Source organism: Sphaeramia orbicularis, unplaced genomic scaffold, assembly GCF_902148855.1.
Source record: "Sphaeramia orbicularis unplaced genomic scaffold, fSphaOr1.1, whole genome shotgun sequence".
NCBI lineage: Eukaryota > Metazoa > Chordata > Actinopteri > Kurtiformes > Apogonidae > Sphaeramia > Sphaeramia orbicularis.
The window spans coordinates 318,877-344,110 of NW_021941513.1; the positions used below are offsets into that span (position 1 = coordinate 318,877).

The window sequence follows — 25,234 nt, forward strand, 5'->3', positions numbered from 1 at the left end:
ACTGAGGCCTTCAATCTGAGCCCTAACCCTAACCCTAACCCTGACCCTAACCCTAACCCTAGACTCCACCTCTAACCCTAGACTCCGCCCCCTGTGCTCTAGTGTATCCAGATCCAGGTTGCTGGTTCAGGGCCGTTACCTGCCACAGGAAGTAGAAGCAGAATGCGATCTCAATGGGTGCCACCCAAACACTGTTGACATAAACCACAAAGTCCATGAGCTTCTGGACGTCGGCTGAAACCAGACTGATGATTTCTCCCAGTGTGCACTGGCGTCGAGCAGAACTGCTCATCAGCAGACACTGAAGATTCAAAGAGACAAAACTTTGTAAATAAAGTTCAAAACACTGTCAGTGCTGACAGGAAGTAAGAGCAGGTACATGCTGTAAGGTACTAAGACAAAAAATGAAGAATTAGAAACACTAGAAAACCAAATTAAAAATGTTAAAAAAGGAAATATTTGTAAATAAAAGGCCAGAGAATTTTCCTGAATGTTCATATTGAGAACAAAATCTGACAAATGAGCGTCAACCAAGGCAGAGAAGAGTTAAACAGACAGACTATGGACAAGAAGAAACAGAAGGAAAATAACTAGAAATGAAAAAGAAAGTGAAAGAAAAGAGAACAGTCAGTAGAACAAACACAATATGAAGGTTAGAGTGAATCCTAACCCAACGGATCTGTTACAGAGAAAGAACCGGTTCAAACATTTGGATGAACTAGAGTTTAAATCAGAAAAAAACAGAAAACAGGGAAGAACCACATGTTTATGGACAAACTGCAATTTCAACTTATTTTAGAAGATGAAAAATTAACCTGAACCAGTTCAATAAAAACAAGAGAACTGAAACTGAAGCAGATCTGAACCACCAGGTCCACCAGATCCACCAGGTCCAGATCTAAACCACCAGGTCCAGATCTGAACAGAGGTAGACCACCAGGTCCACCAGGTCCAGATCTGAACCACCAGGTACACCAGGTCCAGATCTGAACAGAGGTACACCACCAGGTCCACCAGGTCCAGTTCTAAAAAGAGGTAGACCACCAGGTCCAGATCTAAACAGAGGTAGACCACCGGGCCCACCAGGTCCAGATCTAAACCACCAGGTCCAGATCTAAGTAGGTAAACCACCAGGTCCAGATCTAAACAGGTAGACCACCAGGTCCAGATCTAAACAGGTAGACCACCAGATCCAGATCTAAACAGGTAGACCACCAGGTCCAGATCTAAACAGGTAAACCACCAGGTCCAGATCTAAACAGGTAGACCACCAGGTCCAGAGGGAATATCAGTAGAGTTTGACCAAACATTTAGAAAACAACTGATTAAACGACTGCTTCACATGTATAAAGACATTTAATAACGGGACAACTAACCCTAACCCTAAACCAAATAAACCTAACCCTAAACCAAATAAATCTAACCCTAACCCTAAACCAAATAAACCTAACCCTGAACCAAATAAACCTAACCCTAACCTAACCCTAAACCAAATAAACCTAACCCTAAACCAAATAAACCTAACTCTAATCCTGAACCAAATAAACCTAACCCTAACCTAACCCTAAACCAAATAAACCTAACCCTAACCTAACCCTAAACCAAATAAACCTAACCCTAACCCTAAACCAAATAAACCTAACCCTAACCTAAACCTAAACCAAATAAATGTAACCGTAAACCAAATAAACCTAACCCTAACCCTGCACCAAATAAACCTAACCCTAACCCTGAACCAAATAAACCTAACCCTAACCTAACCCTACACCAAATAAACCTAACCCTAACCCTGAACCAAATAAACCTAACCCTTACCTAACCCTAAACCAAATAAACCTAACCCTAACCTAACCCTACACCAAATAAACCTAACCCTAACCCTGACCCTAAACTCTGACCCTAAACCCTAACCCTAACCCTGACCCTGACCCTAAACCCTAACCCTAACCCTAACCCTAACCCTAACCCTGACCCTAAACCCTGAATGCCCCTCTTACAGACCAATCAGTCTAATGGGATGTGAGACTAAAATCCTCTGGAATGTCCTAGCCCTAACCCTATGTACAAAAAGATCAGATAAACATCCTCCACATTTGACCAATGATGACCAGGTTTAAAAAAATCACAGTATTAGATGAATTCTAAATATACTTGTCATGTCGGCTCCCAGACTGTGTCTGGATTTTGTCTGTCTTTTCTGTTTTGTCTGTCGTTTCCTGTTTTATTTTGTTCAGTTTCCCTCATGTGTCTTGTCTGGTGTCTTTACTTCCCCTCCTTGATTGTTCCACCTGTGTCTGATTACCTGACTCCGCCCTGATGTGTTCCACCTGTGTCTGATTACCTGACTCCGCCCTGATGTGTTCCACCTGTGTCTGATTACCTGACTCCGCCCTGATGTGTTCCACCTGTGTCTGATTACCTGACTCCGCCCTGATGTGTTCCACCTGTGTCTGATTACCTGACTCCACCCTGATGTGTTCCACCTGTGTCTAATTGTCTTCCCTCCCTCTTGTGTATTTAAACCCTGTGTTTTCCCCTGTCTCTTTGCTACACTCGTTGTGCTTACTCACCAGCGTTTTTGGGTCCTGTCAGTCTGTCTGCCCGTTGTGACCCGTTTTTGTCTCCGACCACTGATTCTGCCTGTTCCTGTTCTGCCTGCTCGTCTGGTTCTGACCTGGTTCGTTCATCCGACTTCTGATTCTGCCTTTCCCCTGATTACCTCAGCCTCCAACGTTTTGCCTGTTTTTTGACCCTCGCCTGGACTTTGACCGTGAGTAAGCCTTTTCCTCATGTCCCGTTGCCACCTGATTTGCTCTCCTGTGTATGACCTGGCCTGTTTTTTGACTATCCTCTGTTTTGTCCTAGTCGGGTTGCTGTCGGGATTTCTCCGGCTCAGCCGTGCTGACCGCCCGCTGTCCCCGCTCATAGCCCGGACGTCGAGTCCTGAATCACACGCCTTCACAGACGTGTTAATAATTCTGTGCTGTGTTTTTTCTCCTGTGATTGTGTTTAATAAACACTTAACTTTTCATCTGCGTACTGGTCTTGCATTTGGGTTCAGGCTTTGTACTCTGTCCGTTACAACACTCCAATAAAACCAGGTTTTATAAAGACAAGGCTAACCCTAACCCTAAAACCAGGTTTTATAAAGACAAGGCTAACCCTAAGACAGTGTCAGATGAATTCTAAATGGCCTCTAATACAAACAGAATAAAACAGACACAGCTTTGGCATCAGTAGAGGCTCTTCAAATATTTGATCAGATCAGATGAACTGTGTTTTCAATGTTCTTCCAGATCTGGACGAGTTGAAACTTTTATGAAGTGGATTCAATTATTACACATGAACCAGCTGTTGAAATTTTAACAAATAATAGAATAACAAAACATATTAGTTTGTACAGATCCAATAGACAGGGCTGTCCTCTGTGGGGTTAGGGTTATTCACTTTTGGAGCCTTTGGCCTTGGTGGTAGGAACACAAACAGAAACCACAGGGGGACTAGGCCACAGGGGGACTAGACCAAAGGGGGACTAGTCCATATGGGGATTAGACCATAAGGGGACTAGTCCATAGGGGGACTAGACCACAGGGGGACTAGACCAAAGGGGGACTAGTCCATATGGGGACTAGTCCATAGGGGGACTAGACCACAGGGGGACTAGACCATAGGGGGACTAGTCCATAGGGGGATTAGACCATAGGGGGACTAGACCACAGGGGGACTAGACCACAGGGGAACGAGACCACAGGGGGACTAGACCATAGGGGGACTGGACCACAGGGGGACTAGACCATAGGGGGACTAGACAATGGTATTTCCCTATTTGCAGACAACATCATATTCAAGCTAACCAGATTAAAACATCGTCTCCTAGAACTGATGAACTGACTGAAGAAAGACTAAGACCAAATACTGCATTCATGACTCCGACCAAAGGTGTTACATACATAAGGGTTCAAATGACTCATACTGAAGTAAAATTAGCATCAAACGTCTGATCTACTTTGACTATATTTATGCTCAGATATAGAAATGTAACTAAAAGGACTAGGGTTAGGGTAAGGACTAGGGTTAGGGTTAGTGGTTCTACCAATCATTAGGCCCGAGCCGAGTAAAGCCGGCGCAGGGCCTACTGAGTCTGCAGTGGGCACATGGGGACAAAATCACCAGTGACGCGGTCGCCTTTCTCCACTGTCGCCACTCTCACACATATTCACATTCACGGCACTGAGACCTTTCCGAAGATGTACATGACATGTGCACAAGTCGCATATTTACACCTGCTCTGAATGAATGGGAGTCAATGGGCCACGCCCACTCGGAGTCAGTCATGTGGGTGTAAGTGCACGACACGTGACCTCTGACCCCACAGACATGTGGGGGAGCTCGAGAGCTTTCAAAAAAGGCCAAATATGTGGTTGCCATAGAAACGGCTATATTGTTCTTGCTCAGATTATTATTAGGCCCGAGCCGAGTAAAGCTGGCGCAGGGCCTATTGAGTCTGCAGTGGGCACATGGGGACAAAATCGCCACTGACGCGGTCGCCTTTCGCCACTGTTGCCACTTTCACACATATTCACATTCACGGTAGTGAGACCTTTCCGAAGATGTACATGACATGTGCACAAATCGCATATTTACACCTGCTCTGAATGAATGGGAGTCAATGGGACACGCCCACTCGGAGTCAGTCATGTGGGTGTAAGTGCACGACACGTGACCTCTGACCCCACAGACATGTGGGGGAGCTCGAGAGCTTTCAAAAAAGGCCAAATATGTGGTTGCCATAGAAACGGCTATATTGTTCTTGCTCAGATTATTATTAGGCCCGAGCCGAGTAAAGCTGGCGCAGGGCCTATTGAGTCTGCAGTGGGCACATGGGGACAAAATCGCCACTGACGCGGTCGCCTTTCGCCACTGTCGCCACTTTCACACATATTCACATTCACGGTAGTGAGACCTTTCCGAAGATGTACATGACATGTGCACAAATTGCATATTTACACCTGCTCTGAATGAATGGGAGTCAATGGGACACGCCCACTCGGGGTCAGTCACGTGGGTGTAAGTGCATGAGACGTGACATCTGACCCCACAGACATGTGGGGGAGCTCGAGAGCTTTCAAATAAGGCCAAATACATGGTTGCCATAGAAACAGCTATATTGTTCTTGCTCAGATTATTATTATTTTTATTTATTTATTTATTAGGCCCGAGCCGAGTAAAGCCGGCGCAGGGCCTATTGAGTCTGCAGTGGGTGCATGGGGACGAAATCGCCAGTGACACGGTCGCCTTTCGCCACTGTCGCCACTCTCACACACATTCACATTCACGGCACTGAGACATTTCCGACGACGTACATGACATGTGCACAAATTGCATATTTACACCTGCTCAGAATGAATGGGAGTCAATGGGCCACGCCCACTCGGGGTCAGTCACATGGGTGTAAGTGCACGACACGTGACATCTGACCCCACAGACATGTGGGGGAGCTCGAGAGCTTTCAAATAAGGCCAAATACGTGGTTGCCACGGAAACAGCTATATTGTTCTTGCTCAGATTATTATTAGGCCCGAGCCGAGTAAAGCCGGCGCAGGGCCTATTGAGTCTGCAGTGGGCGCATGGGGACGAAATCGCCAGTGACGCGGTCGCCTTTCGCCACTTTCGCCACTCTCCCACATATTCACATTCACGGCACTGAGACCTTTCCGACGATGTATATGAGATGTGCACAAATCGCATATTTACACCTACTGAGAATGGATGGGAGTCAATGGGACACGCCCGGTCACAGTCAGTCACGCGGGTGTAAGTGCACGACACGTGACATCTGACCCCACAGACATGTGGGGGAGCTCGAGAGCTTTCGAAAAAGGCCAAATATGTGGTTGCCATAGAAACAGCTATATTGTTCTTGCTCAGATTATTATGAGGCCCGAGCCGAGTAAAGCCGGCGCAGGGCCTATTGAGTCTGCAGTGAGCGCATGGGGACAAAATCGCCAGTGACGCGGTCGCCTTTCGCCACTGTCGCCACTCTCACACATTTTACATTCACGGCACTGAGACCTTTCCGACGATGTATATGACGTGCACAAATCGCATATTTACACCTGCTCAGAATGAATGGGAGTCAATGGGACACGCACACTCGGGGTCAGTCATGTGGGTGTAAGTGCACGACACGTGACATCTGACCCCACAGACATGTGGGGGAGCTCGAGAACTTTCAAAAAAGGGCAAATACGTGGTTGCCATAGAAACGGCTATATTGTTCTTGCTCAGATTATTATTATTTTTATTTATTTATTTTTTTTCTTTCTCCTGCGCTTTGAGCTCAATTTTGACCCCCTGAACATTTATGAAAACTCACCAAATTTTGCACAAAATTCAGAAATGTGCAACATTGAATTTACATATAGGTTTCGGAGATGTTGGTAAAGAAATGTTGCTGCAGCGCCCCCTTGAAAAGTGGAAATGCATTACGTCAATAGGAGCATGTCCAACATAAAGTTTAAGCTGACATTGTATTTTAACTATCTCCTACTAAGCTGTTTGGCCAAATGAGCTCAAAATCGGTGTACAGTATCTAGAGAAGTGGGGCATCAAAAGTTAGCCGAATTTTTTGAATCAGTGTCACCGTTTTTGTGCGACGAGGTTGAAAACATTGCGAAGTGTTTTTGGGAATTTACCATCACAAAAATTGCTTCAGCTCAGACATACAAACACTGATTTGGCTCAAATTTGACTCAGATGTCTATCTCCCAGGCCTACACCCATTTATTAAAGGAAATTGAAATTTCGCACTATAGCGCCCCCTACAAATGTACATTTACAAAAATTGCTTCAGTTCGGACATATGAACACCGATTTGGCTCAAATTTGACTCAGACATCTATCTCCCAGGCCTACACCCATTTATATGAAAAAATTGAAATTCGGTGCCATAGCGCCCCCTACAATTTTACCTTTACGAAAATTACTTCACGTTAGACATACAAACACCAATTTGGCTCAAATTTGAATCAGTTGTCAATCTCCCAGGCCTACACCCATTTATCAAAAGAAATTGCCACTTCGCTCAGGAGCGCCCCCTACAAATTTACCTTCACGAAAATTGCATTAATTCAGACATACGAACACCGATTTGGCTCAAATTTGACTCAGTGGTACATCTCACAGGCCTACACCCATTCAAAGGAAGAAATTTAATTTCAGCTGCATAGCACCCCCTACAGATTTACTTATACAAAAATTCCTTTAGTTCGGACATAAAAACAAAGATCTGCCTCAAATTTGAATCAGTTGTCAATCTCCCAGGCCTACACCCATTCATAAGAAGACATTGAAATTTGGTGCTAGAGCGCCACCTGCTGAACGACGGACATACTTCTACTGGACGTGCCCGTGGCGAGGGCCTTTAGATGCCGCTTGCAGCTTTAATTATTATTTTTCTTTCTTTCTTTCTTTCTTTCTTTCTTTCTTTATTTATTTTTTTAATTTATTTTTCTTCTCCTGCTCTTTGAGCTCAATTTTGACCCCCTGAACATTTATGAAAACTCACCAAATTTTGCAGAAAATTCAGGAGTGCGAGAAATTGAATTTACATATAGGTTTCGTAGATGTCGGTAAAGAAATGTTGCTGCAGCGCCCCCTTGAAAGGTGAAAATGCATTGCGCCAATGGGAGCACGTCCAACATAAAGTTTGTCATAGAGCCACGAAAATCGGTACACAGATTCATCATGAGGAGACAAACAAAAAATATTATTATGGCCACGCCCCTAAACCCACCCTTAGTCGGCCATATTGGATTGAAATTTCCAAAATGCTGAGTCAGCGTTTTCGCTGACGTATTTTAACTATCGCCTACTAAGCCGTTTGGCCAAATGAGCTCAAAATCGGTGTACAGTATCTAGACAAGTGGGGCATCAAAAGTTAGCTGAATTTTTTGAATCGGTGTCACCGTTTTTGTGCGATGAGGTTGCAAACTTTGCAAAGTTTTTTCGAAAATTTACCATCACAAAAATTGCTTCAGCTCAGACATACAAACACCGATTTGGCTGAAATTTGACTCAAACATCCATCTCCCAGGCCTACACCCATTTATTAAAAGAAATTGAAATTTCACACTATAGCGCCCCCTACAAATGTACATTTACAAAAATGACATCAGTTCGGACATACGAACACCGATTTGGCTGAAATTTGACTCAGACATCTGTCTCCCAGGCCTACACCTATTTATCAAAAGAAACTGAAATTTTGCACTACAGCGCCCCCTACAAAAATTTTTAATATTTTTTTATTAAAATTGCTTCAGTTCGGACATACGAACACCGATTTGGCTCAAATTTGACTCAGATGTCTATCTCCCAGGCCTACACCTATTTATATGAAAAATTTGAAATTTGGTGCCATAGCACCCCCTACAATTTTACCTTTACGAAAATTACTTAACTTCAGACATACGAACACCAATTTGGCTCAAATTTGAATCAGTTGTCAATCTCCCAGGCCTACACCCATTTATCAGAAGAAATTGCCATGTCGCTCAATAGCGCCCCCTACAATTTTACCTTCACGAAAATTGCATTAATTCAGACATACGAACACCGATTTTGCTCAAATTTGACTCAGTGGTACATCTCGCAGGCCTACACCCATTTAACGGAAGAAATTTAATTTCAGCTGCATAGCGCCCCCTACAGATTTACTTATACAACAATTTCTCTAGTTTGGACATACGAACCAAGATCTGCCTCAAATTTGAATCAGTTGTCAATCTCCCAGGCCTACACCCATTCATTAGAAGACATTGAAATTTGGTGCTAGAGTGCCACCTGCTGAATAATGGAAATACTTCTACTGGACGTGCCTGTGGCGAGGGCCTTTAGATGCCGCTTGCGGCTTTAATTATTTATTTATTTTTTTAGGCCCGAGCCGAGTAAAGCCGGCGCAGGGCCTATTGAGTCTGCAGTGGGCGCATGGGGACGAAATCACCAGTGACGCGGTCGCCTTTCGCCACTGTCGCCACTCTCACACATATTCACATTCACGGCACTGAGACCTTTCCGACGATGTACATGACATGTGCACAAATCGCATATTTACACCTGCTCAGAATGAATGGGAGTCAATGGGACACGCCCAGTCGCGGTCAGTCATGTGTGTGTAAGTGCACGACACGTGACATCTGACCCCACAGACATGTGGGGGAGCTCGAGAGCTTTGACATGAGGCCAAATACGTGGTTGCCATAGAAACGGCTATATTGTTCTTGCTCAGATTCTTATTATTTCTCTTTATTTATTTATTTATTTATTTATTTATTTATTTATTTTTTAATTTATTTTTCTTCTCCTGCTCTTTGAGCTCAATTTTGACCCCGTGAACATTTATGAAAACTCACCAAATTTTGCAGAAAATTCAGGAGTGCGAGAAATTGAATTTACATATAGGTTTCGTAGATATCGGTAAAGAAATGTTGCTGCAGCGCCCCCTTGAAAAGTGAAAATGCATTGCGCTAATGGAAGCATGTCCAACATAAAGTTTGTCATAGAGCCACGAAAATCGGTACACAGATTCATCATGAGGAGACAAACAAAAAATATTATTATGGCCACGCCCCTAAACCCACCCTTAGTCGGCCATATTGGATTGAATTTTGCAAAATGCTGAGTCAGCGTTTTCGCTGAAGTTGTATTTTAACTATCTCCTAATAAGCCGTTTGGCCGAATGAGCTCAAAATCGAAGTACAGTATCTAGAGAAGTGGGGCATCAAAAGTTAGCCGAATTTTTTGAATCGGCATCACCGTTTTTGTGTGACGAGGTTGCAAATTGTGCGAAGTTTTTTCGAAAATTTACCATCATAAAAATTGCTTCAGCTTAGACATACGAACACCGATTTGGCTGAAATTTGACTCAGACGTCCATCTCCCAGGCCTACACTCATTTATTAAAATAAATTGAAATTTCGCACTATAGCGCCCCCTACAAATAAACATTTACAAAAATGACATCAGTTCGGACATACGAACACTGATTTGGCTCAAATTTGACTCAGACATCTGTCTCAAAGGCCTACACCTATTTATAAAAAGAAACTGAAATTTTGCACTACAGCGCCCCCTACAAAAATTTTTTAATATTTTTTATTAAAATTGCTTCATTTCGGACATACGAACACCAATTTGGCTCAAATTTGACTCAGACGTCTATATCCGAGGCCTACACCCATTTATCAGAAAAATTTTAAATTCGGCACCATAGCGCCCCCTTCAATGTTACCTTTACGAAAATTACTTCACGTTAGACATGCGAACACCAATTTGGCTCAAATTTGAATCAGTTGTCAATCTCCCAGGCCTACACCCATTTAACAAAAGAAATTGCCACTTCGCTCAGTAGCGCCCCCTACAAATTTACCTTCACGAAAATTGCATCAGTTCAGACATACGAACACCGATTTGGCTCAAATTTGACTCAGTGGTACATCTCACAGGCCTACACCCATTCAATGGGACAAATTGAATTTTTGCTCATAGCGCCCCCTACAGATTTATATATACAAAATTTTGTTCAGTTCGGACATACGAACACTGATTTGTCTCAAATCAATTGTCAATGTCCCAGGCCTAAACCCATTCATTAGAAGACACAAAATTTGGGGCTAGAGCGTCACCTGCTGAACGATGAGCATACTTCCATTGGACGTGCCCTTTGCAAGGGCCTTTAGATGCCGCTTGCGGCTTTAATTAGGCCCGAGCCGAGTAAAGCCGGCGCAGGGCCTATTGAGTCTGCAGTGGACGCATGGGGACGAAATCGCCAGTGACGCGGTCGCCTTTCGCCACTGTCGCCACTCTCACACATATTCACATTCACAGCACTGAGACCTTTCCGACAATGTATATGACATGTGCACAAATCGCATATTTACACCTGCTCAGAATGAATGGGAGTCAATGGGACACGCCCACTCGGGGTCAGTCACGTGTGTAAGTGCACGACAGGTGACATCTGACCCCACACACATGTGGGGGACCTCGAGAACTTTCAAAAAAGGGCAAATACGTGGTTGCCATAGAAACGGCTATATTGTTCTTGCTCAGATTATTATTTTTTTTTTTTTCTTATTTTTCTTTCTCCTGCGCTTTGAGCTCAATTTTGACCCTCTGAACATTTACGAAAACTCACCAAATTTTGCCTAAAATTCAGAAGTGCGAGAAATTGAATTTACATATAGGTTTCGTAGATGTCGGTAAAGAAATGTTGCGGCAGCACCCCCTTGAAAAGTGGAAATGCATTGCGCCAATGGGAGTGCGTCCAACATAAAGTTTGTCGTAGAGCCACGAAAATCGGTAGACAGATTCATCATGAGGAGACAAACAAAAAATATTATTATGGCCACGCCCCTAAACCAACCCTTAGTCGGCCATATTGGATTGAAATTTCCAAAATGCTGAGTCAGCGTTTTCGCTGACGTCGTATTTTAACTATCTCCTACTAAGCCGTTTGGCCGAATGAGCTCAAAATCGGTGTACAGTATCTAGAGAAGTGGGGCATCAAAAGTTAGCCGAATTTTTTGAATCGGCATCATCGTTTTTGTGTGACGAGGTTGCAAACTTTGCAAAGTTTTTTCGTAAATTTACCATCACAAAAATTGCTTCAGCTTAGACATACGAACACCGATTTGGCTGAAATTTGACTCAGACGTCTATCTCCCAGGCCTACACCCATTTATTAAAATAAATTGAAATTTCGCACTATAGCGCCCCCTACAAATGTACATTTACAAAAATGACATCAGTTCGGACATACGAACACCGATTTGGCTCAAATTTGACTCAGACATCTGTCTCAAAGGCCTACACCTATTTATCGAAAGAAACTGAAATTTTGCACTACAGCGCCCCCTACAAAATTTTTTTATATTTTTTATTAAAATTGCTTCAGTTCGGACATACGAACACCGATTTGGCTCAAATTTGACTCAGATGTCTATATCCCAGGCCTACACCCATTTATCAGAAAAATTTGAAATTCGGCACCATAGCGCCCCCTACAATGTTACCTTTACGAAAATTACTTCACGTTAGACATGCGAACACCAATTTGGCTCAAATTTGAATCAGTGTTCAATCTCCCAGGCCTACACTCATTTATCAAAAGAAATTTCCACTTCGCTCAGTAGCGCCCCCTACAAATTTACCTTCACGAAAATTGCATCAGTTCAAACATACGAACACCGATTTGGCTCAAATTTGACTCAGTGGTACATCTCACAGGCCTACACCCATTCAATGGAACAAATTTAATTTTTGCTCATAGCGCCCCCTACAGATTTATTTATACAAAATTTTGTTCAGTTCGGACATACGCACACTGATTTGTCTCAAATCAATTGTCAATGTCCCAGGCCTACACCCATTCATTAGAAGACACAAAAGTTGGGGCTAGAGCGCCACCTGCTGAACGATGAGCATACTTCCACTAGACGTGCCCTTGGCGAGGGCCTTTAGATGCCGATTGCGGCTTTAATTATTATTATTATTTTTTTGTCTTATTTTTCTTTCTCCTGCGCTTTGAGCTCAATTTTGACCCTCTGAACATTTACGAAAACTCACCAAATTTTGCCTAAAATTCAGAAGTGTGAGAAATTGAATTTACATATAGGTTTCGTAGATGTCGGTAAAGAAATGTTGCGGCAGTGCCCCCTTGAAAAGTGGAAATGCATTGCGCCAATGGGAGCGCGTCCAACATAAAGTTTCTCGTAGAGCCACAAAAATCGGTAGACAGATTCATCATGAGGAGACAAACAAAAAATATTATTGTGGCCACGCCCCACAACCAACCCTTAGTCGGCCATATTGGATTGAAATTTCCAAAATGCTGAGTCAGCGTTTTCGCTGACGTTGTATTTTAACTATCTCCTCCTAAGGTGATTGGCCAAATGAGCTGAAAATCGGTGTACAGTATCTACAGAAGTGGGGCATCAAAAGTTAGCCGAATTTTTTGAATCGGTGTCACCGTTTTTGTGCGACGAGGTTGCAAACTTTGCAAAGTTTTTTTCAAAAATTTACCATTAGAAAAATTGCTTCAGCTCAGACATACAAACACCAATTTGGCTGAAATTTGACTCAGACATCCATCTCCCAGGCCTACACCCATTTACTAAAAGCAATTGAAATTTCGCACTATAGCGCCCCCTACAAATGTACATTTACAAAAATGACATCAGTTCGGACATATGAACACCGATTTGCCTCAAATTTGACTCAGACATCTGTCTCCCAGGCCTACACGTATTTGTCAAAACAAACTGAAATTTCGCACTACAGCGCCCCCTTCAAGTTTTTTTTAAATTTAAAAAAAAAAATTGCTTCAGTTCGGACATATGAACACCAATTTGGCTGAAATTTGACTCAGATGTCTATCTCTCAGGCCTACACCAATTTAACAGAAAAATTTGAAATTTGGAGCTATAGTTCCCCCTACAATTTGACCTTCACGAAAATTACTTCACTTCAGACATACGAACACCAATTTGGCTCAAATTTGAATCAGTTGTTAATCTCCCAGGCCTACACCGATTTATCAAAAGAAATTTCCATTTCGCTCACTAGCGCCCCCTACAAATTTACCTTCACGAAAATTGCATTACTTTGGACATACGACCACCGATTTGGCTCAAATTTGACTCAGTGGTACATCTTGCAGGCCTACACCTATTCAACTGAAGAAATTTAATTTTAGCTGCATAGCGCCCCCTACAGATTTACTTATACAAAAATGTCCTTACTTCGGACATACGAGCAATGATTTCCCTCAAATTTGAATCAGATGTCAATCTCCCAGGCCTACACCCATTCATCAGAAGAAACTGAAATTTGGTGCTAGAGCGCCACCTGCTGAACGATGGGCATACTTCCACTGGACGTGCCCTTGGCGAGGGCCTTTAGATGCCGCTTGCGGCTTTAATTATTTATTTATTTTTGTCTTATTTTTCTTTCTCCTGCGCTTTGAGCTCAATTTTGACCCTCTGAACATTTACGAAAACTCACCAAATTTTGCCTAAAATTCAGAAGTGCGAGAAATTGAATTGACATATAGGTTTCATAGATGCTGGTAAAGAAATGTTGCGACAGCGCCCCCTTGAAAAGTGGAAATGCATTACGTCAATGGGAGCACGTCCAACGTAAAGTTTGTTGTAGAACCACGAAAATCGGTACACAGATTCATCATGACGACACAAACAAAAAATATTATTATGGCCACGCCCCTAAACCAACCCTTAGTCGGCCATATTGGATTGAAATTTCCAAAATGCTGAGTCAGTGTTTTCGCTGACATCGTATTTTAACTATCTCCTCCTTGGCCGTTTGGTAAAATGAGCTCAAAATCAGTGTACAGTATCTAGAGAAGTAGGGGATCAAAAGTTAGCTGAATTTTTTGGATTGGTGTTACCATTTTTGTGTGACGACATTGCAAACTTTGCAAAATTTCTTTGGGAATCTACCATTACAAAAATTGCCTCAGCTCAGACATACGAACACCGATTTGGCCCAAATTTGACTCAGATGTCCATCTCCCAGGCCTACACCCATTTATTAAATGAAATTAAAATTTCGCACTATAGCGCCCCCTACAAATTTACCTTCACAAAAATTGCATCAGTTTAGACTTATGAACACCGATTTGGCTCAAATTTGACTCTGGTACATCTCGCAGACCTACACCCATTCAGTGGAAGAAATTTAATTTTAGCTGCATAGCGCCCCCTACAGATTTACTTACACAAAACATTTCTTTAGTTTGGACATACGAACAAAGATCTGCCTCAAATTTGAATCAGTTTTCAATCTCCGAGGCCTACACCCATTCATTAGAAGACATTGAAATTTGGTGCTAGAGACCCACCTGCTGAATTATGGACATACTTCTACTGGATGTGCCTGTGGTGAGGGCCTTTAGATGCCGCTTGCGGCTTTAATTTTGTCTCATTTTTCCTTCTCCTGTGCTTTGAGCTCAATTTTGACCCCCTGAACATTTACGAAAACTCACCAAATTTTGCCCAAAATTCAGAAGTGCGAGAAATTGAATTTACATATAGGTTTAGTAGAGGTCGGTAAAGAAATGTTGTGGCAGCACCCCCTTGAAAAGTGGAAATACAGTACGCCGATGGGAGCGCGTCCAACATAAAGTTTGTCGTAGAGCCACAAAAATGGGTAGACAGATTCATCATGAGGAGACAAACAAAAAATAGTATAATGGCCACGCCCCTAAACCAACCCTTAATCGGCCATATTGGATTGAAATTTCCAAAATGCTGAGTCAGCATTTTCACTGACGTCATATTTTAACTATCTCCTCCTTGGGCATTTGGCCAAATGAGCTCAAAATTGGTGTACAGTATCTAGAGAAGTGGGGCATCAAAAGTTAGCTGAATTTTTTGGATTGGTGTCACCATTTTTGTGTGACGACGTCGCAAACTTTGCAAAGTTTCTTCGGGAATTTACCATTACAAAAATTGCTTCAGCTCAGACATACGAACACCGATTTGGCTCAAATTTGACTCAGACATCCATCTCCCAGGCCTACACCCATTTATTAAAAGAAATTTAAATTTCGCACTATAGCGCCCCCTACAAATGTACATTTACAAAAATGACAGTTCAGAGATACGAACACCAATTTGGCTCAAATTTGACTCAGACATCTGTTTCCCAGGTCTACACCTATTTGTCAAAAGAAACTGAAATTTCGCACTACAGCGCCCCCTACAAGAATATTTTTTTTTAATTAAAATTGCTTCAGTTTGGACATATGAACACCAATTTGGCTTAAATTTGACTCAGACATCTATCTCTCAGGCCTACACCCATTTATCAGAAAAATGGGAAATTTGGCGCTATAGCGGCCCCTACAATTTTACATTTACGAAAATTACTTCACTTCAGACATACGAACACCAATTTGGCTCAAATTTGAATCAGTTTTCAATCTCCCCCAGGCCTACACCCATTTATCAAAAGAAATTGCCATTTCATTCAGTAGCGCCCCCTACAAATTTACCTTCATGAAAATTGCATCAATTTGGACATACAAACACTGATTTGGCTCAAATTTGAATAAGTTGTCAATCTCCCAGGCCTACACCCATTTATCAAAAGAAAATGCCATTTTGCGCAATAGCGCCCCCTACAAATTTACCTTCACGAAAATTGCATCAGCTCGAACATACAAACACCGATTTGGCTCAAATTTGACTCAGTGGTACATCTCGCAAGCCTACACCCATTCAATGAAAGAAATTGAATTTTGGCTCCATAGCACCCCCTACAGATTTATTTATACAAAAAATTTTTCAGTTCAGACATACGAACACTGATTTGCCTCAAATTTGAGTCAGTTATCAATCTCATAGGCCTACACCCATTCATCAGAAGACATTAAAATTTGATGCTAGAGCGCCATCTGCTGAACGATGGACATACTTGTATTGGAAGTGCCCTTGGCGAGGGTTTTTAGATGCCGCTTGCAGCTTTAATTTTATATTCCCTCCAAACTGCCTCCATCAAAGACATTTATTACACAGTTGAATTATTGAATTAGTTCATATTGAATCTCAGTAAACCCAGACTGGACTTCAACGGCCATATTTACTCTAGGAAAGGGGTGGGGCTTAAGCTTCTTAACCTTAGATGGAACTATATGACACCTGTGCTGATGTCATCATCCCATTATTACAACCCTGACCCTAACCCTAACCCATTATTATAACCCTAACCCTGACCCTAACCCTAACCCGAACCCATTAATATAACCCTAACCCTAACCCTGACCCTGACCCTGACCCTAACCCTGACCCTAACCCTGGGTAAACATTGAACAGCCCATCACAGACTACCATTAAATCTGGACTTTTATTCCTCAAATCCAAAACACTTTTAAAAAATGCACAAAAACTCCTTTTCTTCAGACTCCAGTCCTGTCAGTCATCCCACACACAAACATGTGAGTTTACCATCACAGTTTACTCCTGTTTGGAATAATAAAATATTTACACCTGGAAATTAAGATGGAAGATTCCAGCTGTGGAATAAAAAAAGATTAAAAAAAAAAAAAGGATATCTGTATGTGGGTGGAGTCTTGCAATCTGTTAACCAATGAAACAAAAATTCCAAAACCCTGGAAAGATTTATTCAAGTCTCTTCAATTCAGAAGTTATCTGTTGTCGAAATGTGAACATATAATGTCTGCGCCACCGTTAGGGTTAGCTCTAACCCTAACCCTAACCCGGACCCTGACCCTAACCCTGACCCTGAACCCAAGTCGAGAGGCAAAGACACTCATATAAACTTAATCCTAAAAATGATAATTTACTGGTTCTACATAATAATGAATCAACATTAGATAAACTACATATGTGGAAAAAGGACCAACAACAGACCAGGGTTAGGGTTAGGGTTACCTTCCTTTAGATCAGGGTTAGGGTTAGGGTTACCTTCCTGTAGACCAGGGTTAGGGTTAGGGTTCCCTTCCTGTAGACCAGGGTTAGGGTTAGGGTTACCTTCCTGTAGACCAGACCCATGACGGCAGTTTTGAGTCTCATTCCAACGGTGAAGCATCGACACATGTAGTGATGATGAAGGAGAGACTGAAGACAGGACAGGACGAAGAGGAGAGAGGAGTAAAGGAACCCCTTCCATAGTTCTGCACCAGGGTCATGCATGAAGGCCAACAGGAGACTGAAACAGAAAAAGAGTCAGAAACACCACAGAGAGTGGCCCAACCCTAACCCTAAACCAAACACCACAGGTACAGGCCTAACCCTAACCCTAACACCACAGGTACAGGCCTAACCCTAACCCTAACACCACAGGTACAGGCCTAACCCTAACCCTAACACCACAGGTAGAGGCCTAGGTCCTCACAGATCAAAGCCTTGGTTTAGGTTCAGGGTTAGGGTTAGGATCAGGTCATCAGGGTTAGGGTTAGGGTTAGGACCAGGGTTAGGGTAAGGACCAGGGTTAGGGTTAGGGTTAGGACCAGGTTGTCAGGGTTAGGGTTAGGACCAGGGTTAGGACCAGGGTTAGGGTCAAGTTTTGGACCAGGTGGTCACCTGAGCACCTGTGGAACCATGAACATGGTTACGTCATGAAGCAGTAGACACACTGTCCCACACATGAAGTAGAGGCCGAAGCTCCACCCCAGAGTTCTGAGGAGGACCAAGGTGAAGGTCTGCCTGGACCGGGTCTGCTTCAGCAGGGGGGTCTTCTCTGTGTGGTCAGGAGGACCAGACTGGGACCTAGACCAGGGGGATCCACCAGGGTTTGACCTGAAACCAAGCAAAACCAAAAAAAAAAAAAAAAAAAGAAAGACCAGAGAGAAATGCATTCAGCTGAGACCACATTCATCTGTTAACCACATATTTAACTAACCATGTATTAACTAGCTACACTGATAACTAACCACAATATTACCTAATGACACATTAACTAACTACACTGTTAACTAACCACATATTAACTAACCACACTGTTAACTAACCACATATTAACTAACCACACTGTTAACTAACGACACATTAACTAACCACACTGTTAACTAACCACATATTAACTAACCACACTCTTAACTAACCACACAATAACTAACCACACTGCTAACTAACCATATATTAACTAACCACACTGTTAAGCAACCACACTGTTAACTAACCACATATTAACTAACCACACTGTTAACCAACCACACTGTTAACCAACCACACTGTTAACTAACCACACTGTTAACTAACCACATATTAACTAACCACACTGTTAACCAACCACACTGTTAACTAACCACACATTAACTAACCACACTGTTAATTAACCACATATTAACCAACCACATTGTTAACTAACCACATATTAACAAACCATACTGTTAACTAACCACATATTAGCTAATCACACTGTTAACTAATCACATATTAACTAACCACACTGTTACCTAACCACACTGTTAACTAACCACATATTAACTAACTACACTGTTAACTACCCACATATTAACTAACTACACTGTTATCTAACCACACTGTTAACTAACCACACATTAACTAACCACACTGTTAACTAACCACAAATTAACTAACCACACTGTTAACTAAACACATATTAACTAAGCACACTGTTACCTAACCACATATTAACTAACCACACTGTTACCTAACCACACTGTTAACTAGCCAAACTGTTACCTAACAACAATGTTAACTAACCACACTGTTAACTAACCACATGTTAACTAATCATACTGCTTACTAACCACATATTAACTAACCACACTGTTAACTAACCACACATTAACTAACCACACTGTTAACTAACCACAAATTAACTAACCACACTGTTAACTAAACACATATTAACTAACCACACTGTTACCTAACCACACTATTACCTAACCACATATTAACTAACCACACTGTTACCTAACCACACTGTTACCTAACCACATATTAACTAACCACACTGTTACCTAACCACACTGTTACCTAACCACATATTAACTAAACACATATTAACTAACCACACTGTTACCTAACCACATATTAACTAACCACACTGTTACCTAATCACACTGTTAACTAGCCAAACTGTTACCTAACAACAATGTTAATTAACCACACTGTTAACTAACCACATGTTAACTAATCATACTGCTTACTAACCACATATTAACTAACCACACTGTTAACTAACCACATATTAACTAACCACACTGTTAACTAACCACCTATTAACTAATCACACTGTTAACTAACCACACTGTTAACTAACCCACTATAACAGATTAAACCATTGCTGAATTCACATTTTCAGTCACATATTTTTTTATGCAAGATGGCGCCCTCCGTGGCAGACATCTCTGTTTCACTCTCCTGCTTTCTTTTATTTATTTATTGTTATCTTATTGTTCATATTGAACACACAGCGCAATTACGCTGTAAGTTACAGCAGAGAGACACTTTTAAACATCGGCAAAGTTCACCACAAACTTTCACTCAGCCTCTTGGACTTTAGCTTTCTTCGTCGGGAGGACGCAGCAGCCCAGGCGCCTGATGTGCTGAACAGCCGGCGAGCAAAGCAGCTGAGGTGGAAACGAGGCAAGAAGGGTGGCCTGCATGCTAGGCTAAAAGCTAGAGCTACCAGGCCACCGCTACCAAGCCTGCTGCTAGCCAACATCCGCTCTCTCGAAAATAAGATGGACGAGCTGAGAGCAAGGATTACAACTCAACGTGAGATCAGAGAGTGCTGTGTGGTCACTTTCACAGAAACCTGGCTTATGGAGGATATACCAGACTCGGCGATCCATTGGGAAACACATGCTACTTACCGAGGAGACCGGACATCAGCATCAGGTAAACATAGAGGCGGCGGTGTCTGTGTTTACATAAATAAACGGTGGTGTTCAGATGTACGGATTATTGAAAAACGCTACTCACCGGACATTGAGCTGCTGCTGATGAAATGCAGACTTTTTTTATTTGCCTTGTGAGTTCAGGACTGTGTTTTTAACAGCTGTTTACATACCACCACGAGCTAACACTGCTAGTGCACTGGGCTACCTGCATGACGTCATCAGTGAACAACAGACCAAACAACCAGATGCTGTATTCATCATAACAGGAGATTTCAACCACTGCAACCTCAGGACTGTTCTCCCCAAATACTACCAGCACGGAAGCTTTCCTACGAGGGAAAACAATGTCCTGGACCAAGTCTACAGTAACGTGAAAGGTGCTTTTAAGGCTGTCCCAAGACCCCATTTTGGAAAAGCTGACCACATCTCCATATTCCTGTATCCAACCTACAGACAACTCCTCAAGCAAGCCCCCCCAGTAAGTACAGCAGTTAAAGTGTGGAATGAAGAAGCTGATTTAGTACTTCAGGACTGCTTTAGCTGTACAAACTGGGATGTGTTTAGAACTGCAGCTGGGAGGGAAGACTGTACTGTTGATCTAGATGAATATGCTTCTGCGGTTACTGGCTACATTAGCACATGCATAGAGACTGTCACCACCACAAAGCACTACAGAAAATACCCCAATCAAAAACTTTGGATAAACTGTGATGTAAGGGCCAAGTTACATGCACGTTAGTCTGCCTTTGTCATGGGCACCACTGAGGACTACAAAAAGGCCAGATATGACCTGAGGAGAGCCATTAGAGAGGCCAAAAGACAGTACAGACAGAAGCTGGAGGGCTACTATTCCACCCCAGACCACCGACGCATGTGGGCGGGGCTTCAGCACATCACAGAGTATTGACAAAGGAGCAGAGCAGCTACATCCAACCAAACCACACTGCCAGATGAGCTGAATGAGTTCTACGCTCGCTTTGAAGGTCAAAGTTCTGACCAGCAGAGAGGGACGCTGGGCATGAGGAGCACACAGGACTCACCTCTCATGGTGGCATCAGCAGATGTGCGCAGGGTTCTGAGTAAAACAAACCCATGAAAAGCAGCAGGCCCAGACAACATCCCAGGCCGTGCACTCAGGGTTTGCTCATCAGTGCTAGCTGATGTACTCGCTGACATATTCAACCTGTCCCTTGCACAAGCCTCTGTACCCACCTGCTGTAAGTACACCACCATAGTGCCCATACCCAAGAAAAGTCACGTGACCTGCTTAAATGACTATCGCCCCATAGCACTCACTCCAATCACAATGAAGTGCTTTGAAAGGATAGTCATGACCCACATCAAAAAAAGCATCCCGGACACTGTGGACCCTCTACAGTTCGCATACCGCCAGAACTGGTCCACTGATGACGAAGTCAACACTGCCATTCACACAACCCTTTCACACCTAGAGGGACAGGACACATAAGTCAGAATGTTATTTATAGACTATAGCTCTGCATTCAACACAGTTAGCCCCCACAAACTCACAGACAAGCTCCTCACACTTGGACTGACACCCTCCCTCTGTAACTGGGTGCTGAACTTCTGAACAGACAGACCCCAGTCAGTCAGAGTCCACAACCGCACATCCAGCTCCAGAACAGTAAGCACTGGGATACCACAGGGGTGTGTGCTGGGTCCGCTCCTCTACACGCTCTTCACCCATGACTGTGTGGCCTCCTAGAACAACACCAACATCATTAAATTTGCGGATGACACTACAGTCATTGGCCTGATCACTGGTGGGGTTGAAACATCATACAGAAGAGAGGTGGCAGACCTGGTGACTTGGTGTCATGGCAACAACCATCATCTCAATACAGACAAGACCAAAGAGATGATTATCGACCTAAGAACAAGGGAAACGGAGCCACACAAACCATTGTATATTGATGAGACTGAGGTGGAGAGGGTGAAAACCTTCAAGTTTCTTGGCACCTACATCAGCGAGGACCTCACCTGGTCTCAAAACACCCAACAAATTATCAAGAAGTCCCAACAGAGATTGTATTTCCTGAGAAGACTGAGGAAATTTGGCACGTCAACCAGAATCCTCAGCTGCTTCTACAGATGCACTATCGAGAGTGTCCTCACCGCTTCCATCACAGTCTGGTACGGAAACGGAACAGCACAAAACAGGAAGGCACTCCAGCGGGTGATCAAGACATCACAGTATATTGCTGGGGCAGCCTTCCCCTCATTGCAGGACATTTACAAAACCAGAGTCTTACGAAGAACACACAACCTGATCAGAGACAGTACACATCCACAACACTCACTCTTCACGCTCCTACCATCAGGCAGACGTTACAAGAGTTTGAAGTGTAGGACCACAAGACTGGCAAACAGCTTCTACCCACAGGCCATCAGGCTTCTCAATGAATCACTTAAACATGCCGCACGCAACACAAGCACATACTGTTAGCACTGAACACTTTACTGCTGGTTTTAATTGTTTTAATTTTTTATAGTTGATTTTATTAGTACTATTGTTTCCCCTATTCTCATTTATTTTTAATGTGTTATGTTTTTAGGGAGATGAACAGAATAAGAATTTCATTGCGTAGTATAACTACCTGTTTTGCTGTGCACATGACAATAAAAACTCTTGAATCTTGAATTTTTTAAACTTTTTTCCAAATTCAACGTCAGAAGAGTTTTTGTTTTAAGGATCAGCAGCAAGTTTCACCACAGACAGCTGCTGGGTTAGGGTTCAGTTCATCTGGGTTAGGGATAGGGTTCGGGTCTTTAGGGTTAGGGTTCGGGTCTTTAGGGTTAGGGTTCGGGTCTTTAGGGTTAGGGTTCAGGTCTTTAGGGTCAGGGTTCGGGTCTTCAGGGTTAGGGTTCAGGTCTTTAGGGTTAGGGTTCAGGTCTTTACCGTTTCTCGGTGCATGCATCGGTCCACACTCTGTCTATTTCTGACATGATGTGAGTGGATGAGTCCTGACTGCGCAGAGACCAGAGGTCTGAGGAACACAGGGGGCGACGATAACCCCCCACCACTAGACTGACATAAACAAACAAACAAATATACAAACAAACAAACAAGCAAACACAAACAAATACAAACACACACAAACACCAAAACAAACAAACACAGTTTGTCTGAAATGGAAGACATGGTGGTGATTATTGTTCATATTTATAAATAAAGTTGGATTGGACATTATTGTTCATGTTCATATTTCTAAATAAAGTTAGATTGAATATGATCGTTCATGTTCTTACCTGCTGAACCAGAAGAAAAAAAACTTGGACAGAAACGAAGCGTCTTCTTCTGGACATCGGTTCTAAAAGAACAAACACACAAACTCAAATTCTTGTTTCAAGAACAAATCCACCCTCTGAATAACCCTAATCCAACAAACACTGATGAGACTGGGGTTGAGAACGCAGAACAATGGTTCTACAGAGAACATCTGTGGTTCTACATAGAACATCTAAGGTTCTACAGAGAACATCTATGGTTCTACATAGAACATCTGTGCTTCTACATAGAACATATGTGCGTCTACATAGAACATCTATGGTTCTGTATGTATGTGTGTTCTATGTAGTTCTGTATGTATGGTTCTGTATGTAAAACCTTAGATATTCTCTGTAGAACCATAGAACATCTAAGGTTTTACATAGAACATCTAATGTTCTACATAGAACATCTAAGGTTCTAAAGAGAACATCTATGGTTCTACAAAGAACATCTAAGGTTCTACATAGAACATCTAAGGTTCCACAGAGAACATCTATGGTTCTACAGAGAACATCTGTGGTTCTACAGAGAACATCTAAGGTTCTACAGAGAACATCTATGCTTCTACAAAGAACATCTGTGGTTCTACAGAGAACATCTAAGGTTCTCTATGTTCTCAGACTCAAACCCAAAGCCTTGAATGGAATCAGCTTGAACATTTAGAACGTGTGAGTGAGAGCGTTAGCGTTAGTGCCATCTATTGGTCACATGACAGATTTAACCCACCCACCACAGAGGACTCTGACTGGAGTACAACCGCAGAGCAGTAGAACCACACAGTAGAAGAACCCTAGTGTGTTCTACTGCTGCACACTGGGGTTCAACTGCTGCACCCTGGGGTTCTACTGGGGTTCTACTGCCACTTCACCTTAAACTTCCCCTTAAACTTCACCTTAAACATCTGCTGTTCTAGTTTTAAATATAGTTTTTATACTGACTTCACAGTCTTTAACTCTAACCCTAATCCTAGTCCTAACCCTAACTCTAACCTTTAATCCTATCCTAACCCTGACCTTCATAACATACGTTTCAACCACCTGAGTTTAACGGAGTTAGCCTGTGTATGCATCATCAGCCCACAGGGTCATGTGACCTGAGGTGTGTCTCACCTGCAGGGTCATGTGACCACCTGTCTCACCTGTAGGGTCATGCGACCACCTGTCTCACCTGTAGGGTCATGTGACCACCTGTCTCACCTGGATGCTGCAGAGTTTGGCCGTCATCGGTTGTCGGTCAGAGAAGCAGCTGAGGATGAGGAGGAGGATTTGGACGAAGACAGAGAGGAAAAAAACAGAGAAACGAACTGGATCTGAGGAAAAACCCTGAAAAGACATAGGTCAAAGGTCAGAGGTCAAAGGTCAGAGGTCAGTGGTCACATCCATACAGGTCAGACTTCACTCTGCAGAGTTAGGGTTAGGGTTAGGAACAGGGTTCAAGCAGGTCTGTTTTTACCAGTGACCAAACTGAATAGAATCAGAATATTTTCAATAATAATATTTTATTAATCAGTTTAATTAGATTTTTGT

General features: G+C 42.8%; 1 protein-coding gene across 1 annotated transcript in view; it reads right to left on the minus strand.

Annotated features, from left to right (window-relative positions):
• Positions 1-25,234, minus strand: part of LOC115416017 (multidrug resistance-associated protein 1-like) — a 95,455-nt gene that overhangs the window by 59,721 nt on the left and 10,500 nt on the right. Inside the window, exons 5-12 of the mRNA XM_030129718.1 lie at positions 24,905-25,030; positions 23,687-23,748; positions 23,337-23,465; positions 22,078-22,197; positions 20,045-20,266; positions 18,126-18,341; positions 17,574-17,751; positions 140-301 (exon numbers count right to left, since the gene is read on the minus strand). Coding sequence (XP_029985578.1) covers positions 140-301; positions 17,574-17,751; positions 18,126-18,341; positions 20,045-20,266; positions 22,078-22,197; positions 23,337-23,465; positions 23,687-23,748; positions 24,905-25,030 — 1,215 coding nt within the window. The remainder of the gene's footprint in view (positions 1-139; positions 302-17,573; positions 17,752-18,125; positions 18,342-20,044; positions 20,267-22,077; positions 22,198-23,336; positions 23,466-23,686; positions 23,749-24,904; positions 25,031-25,234) is intronic.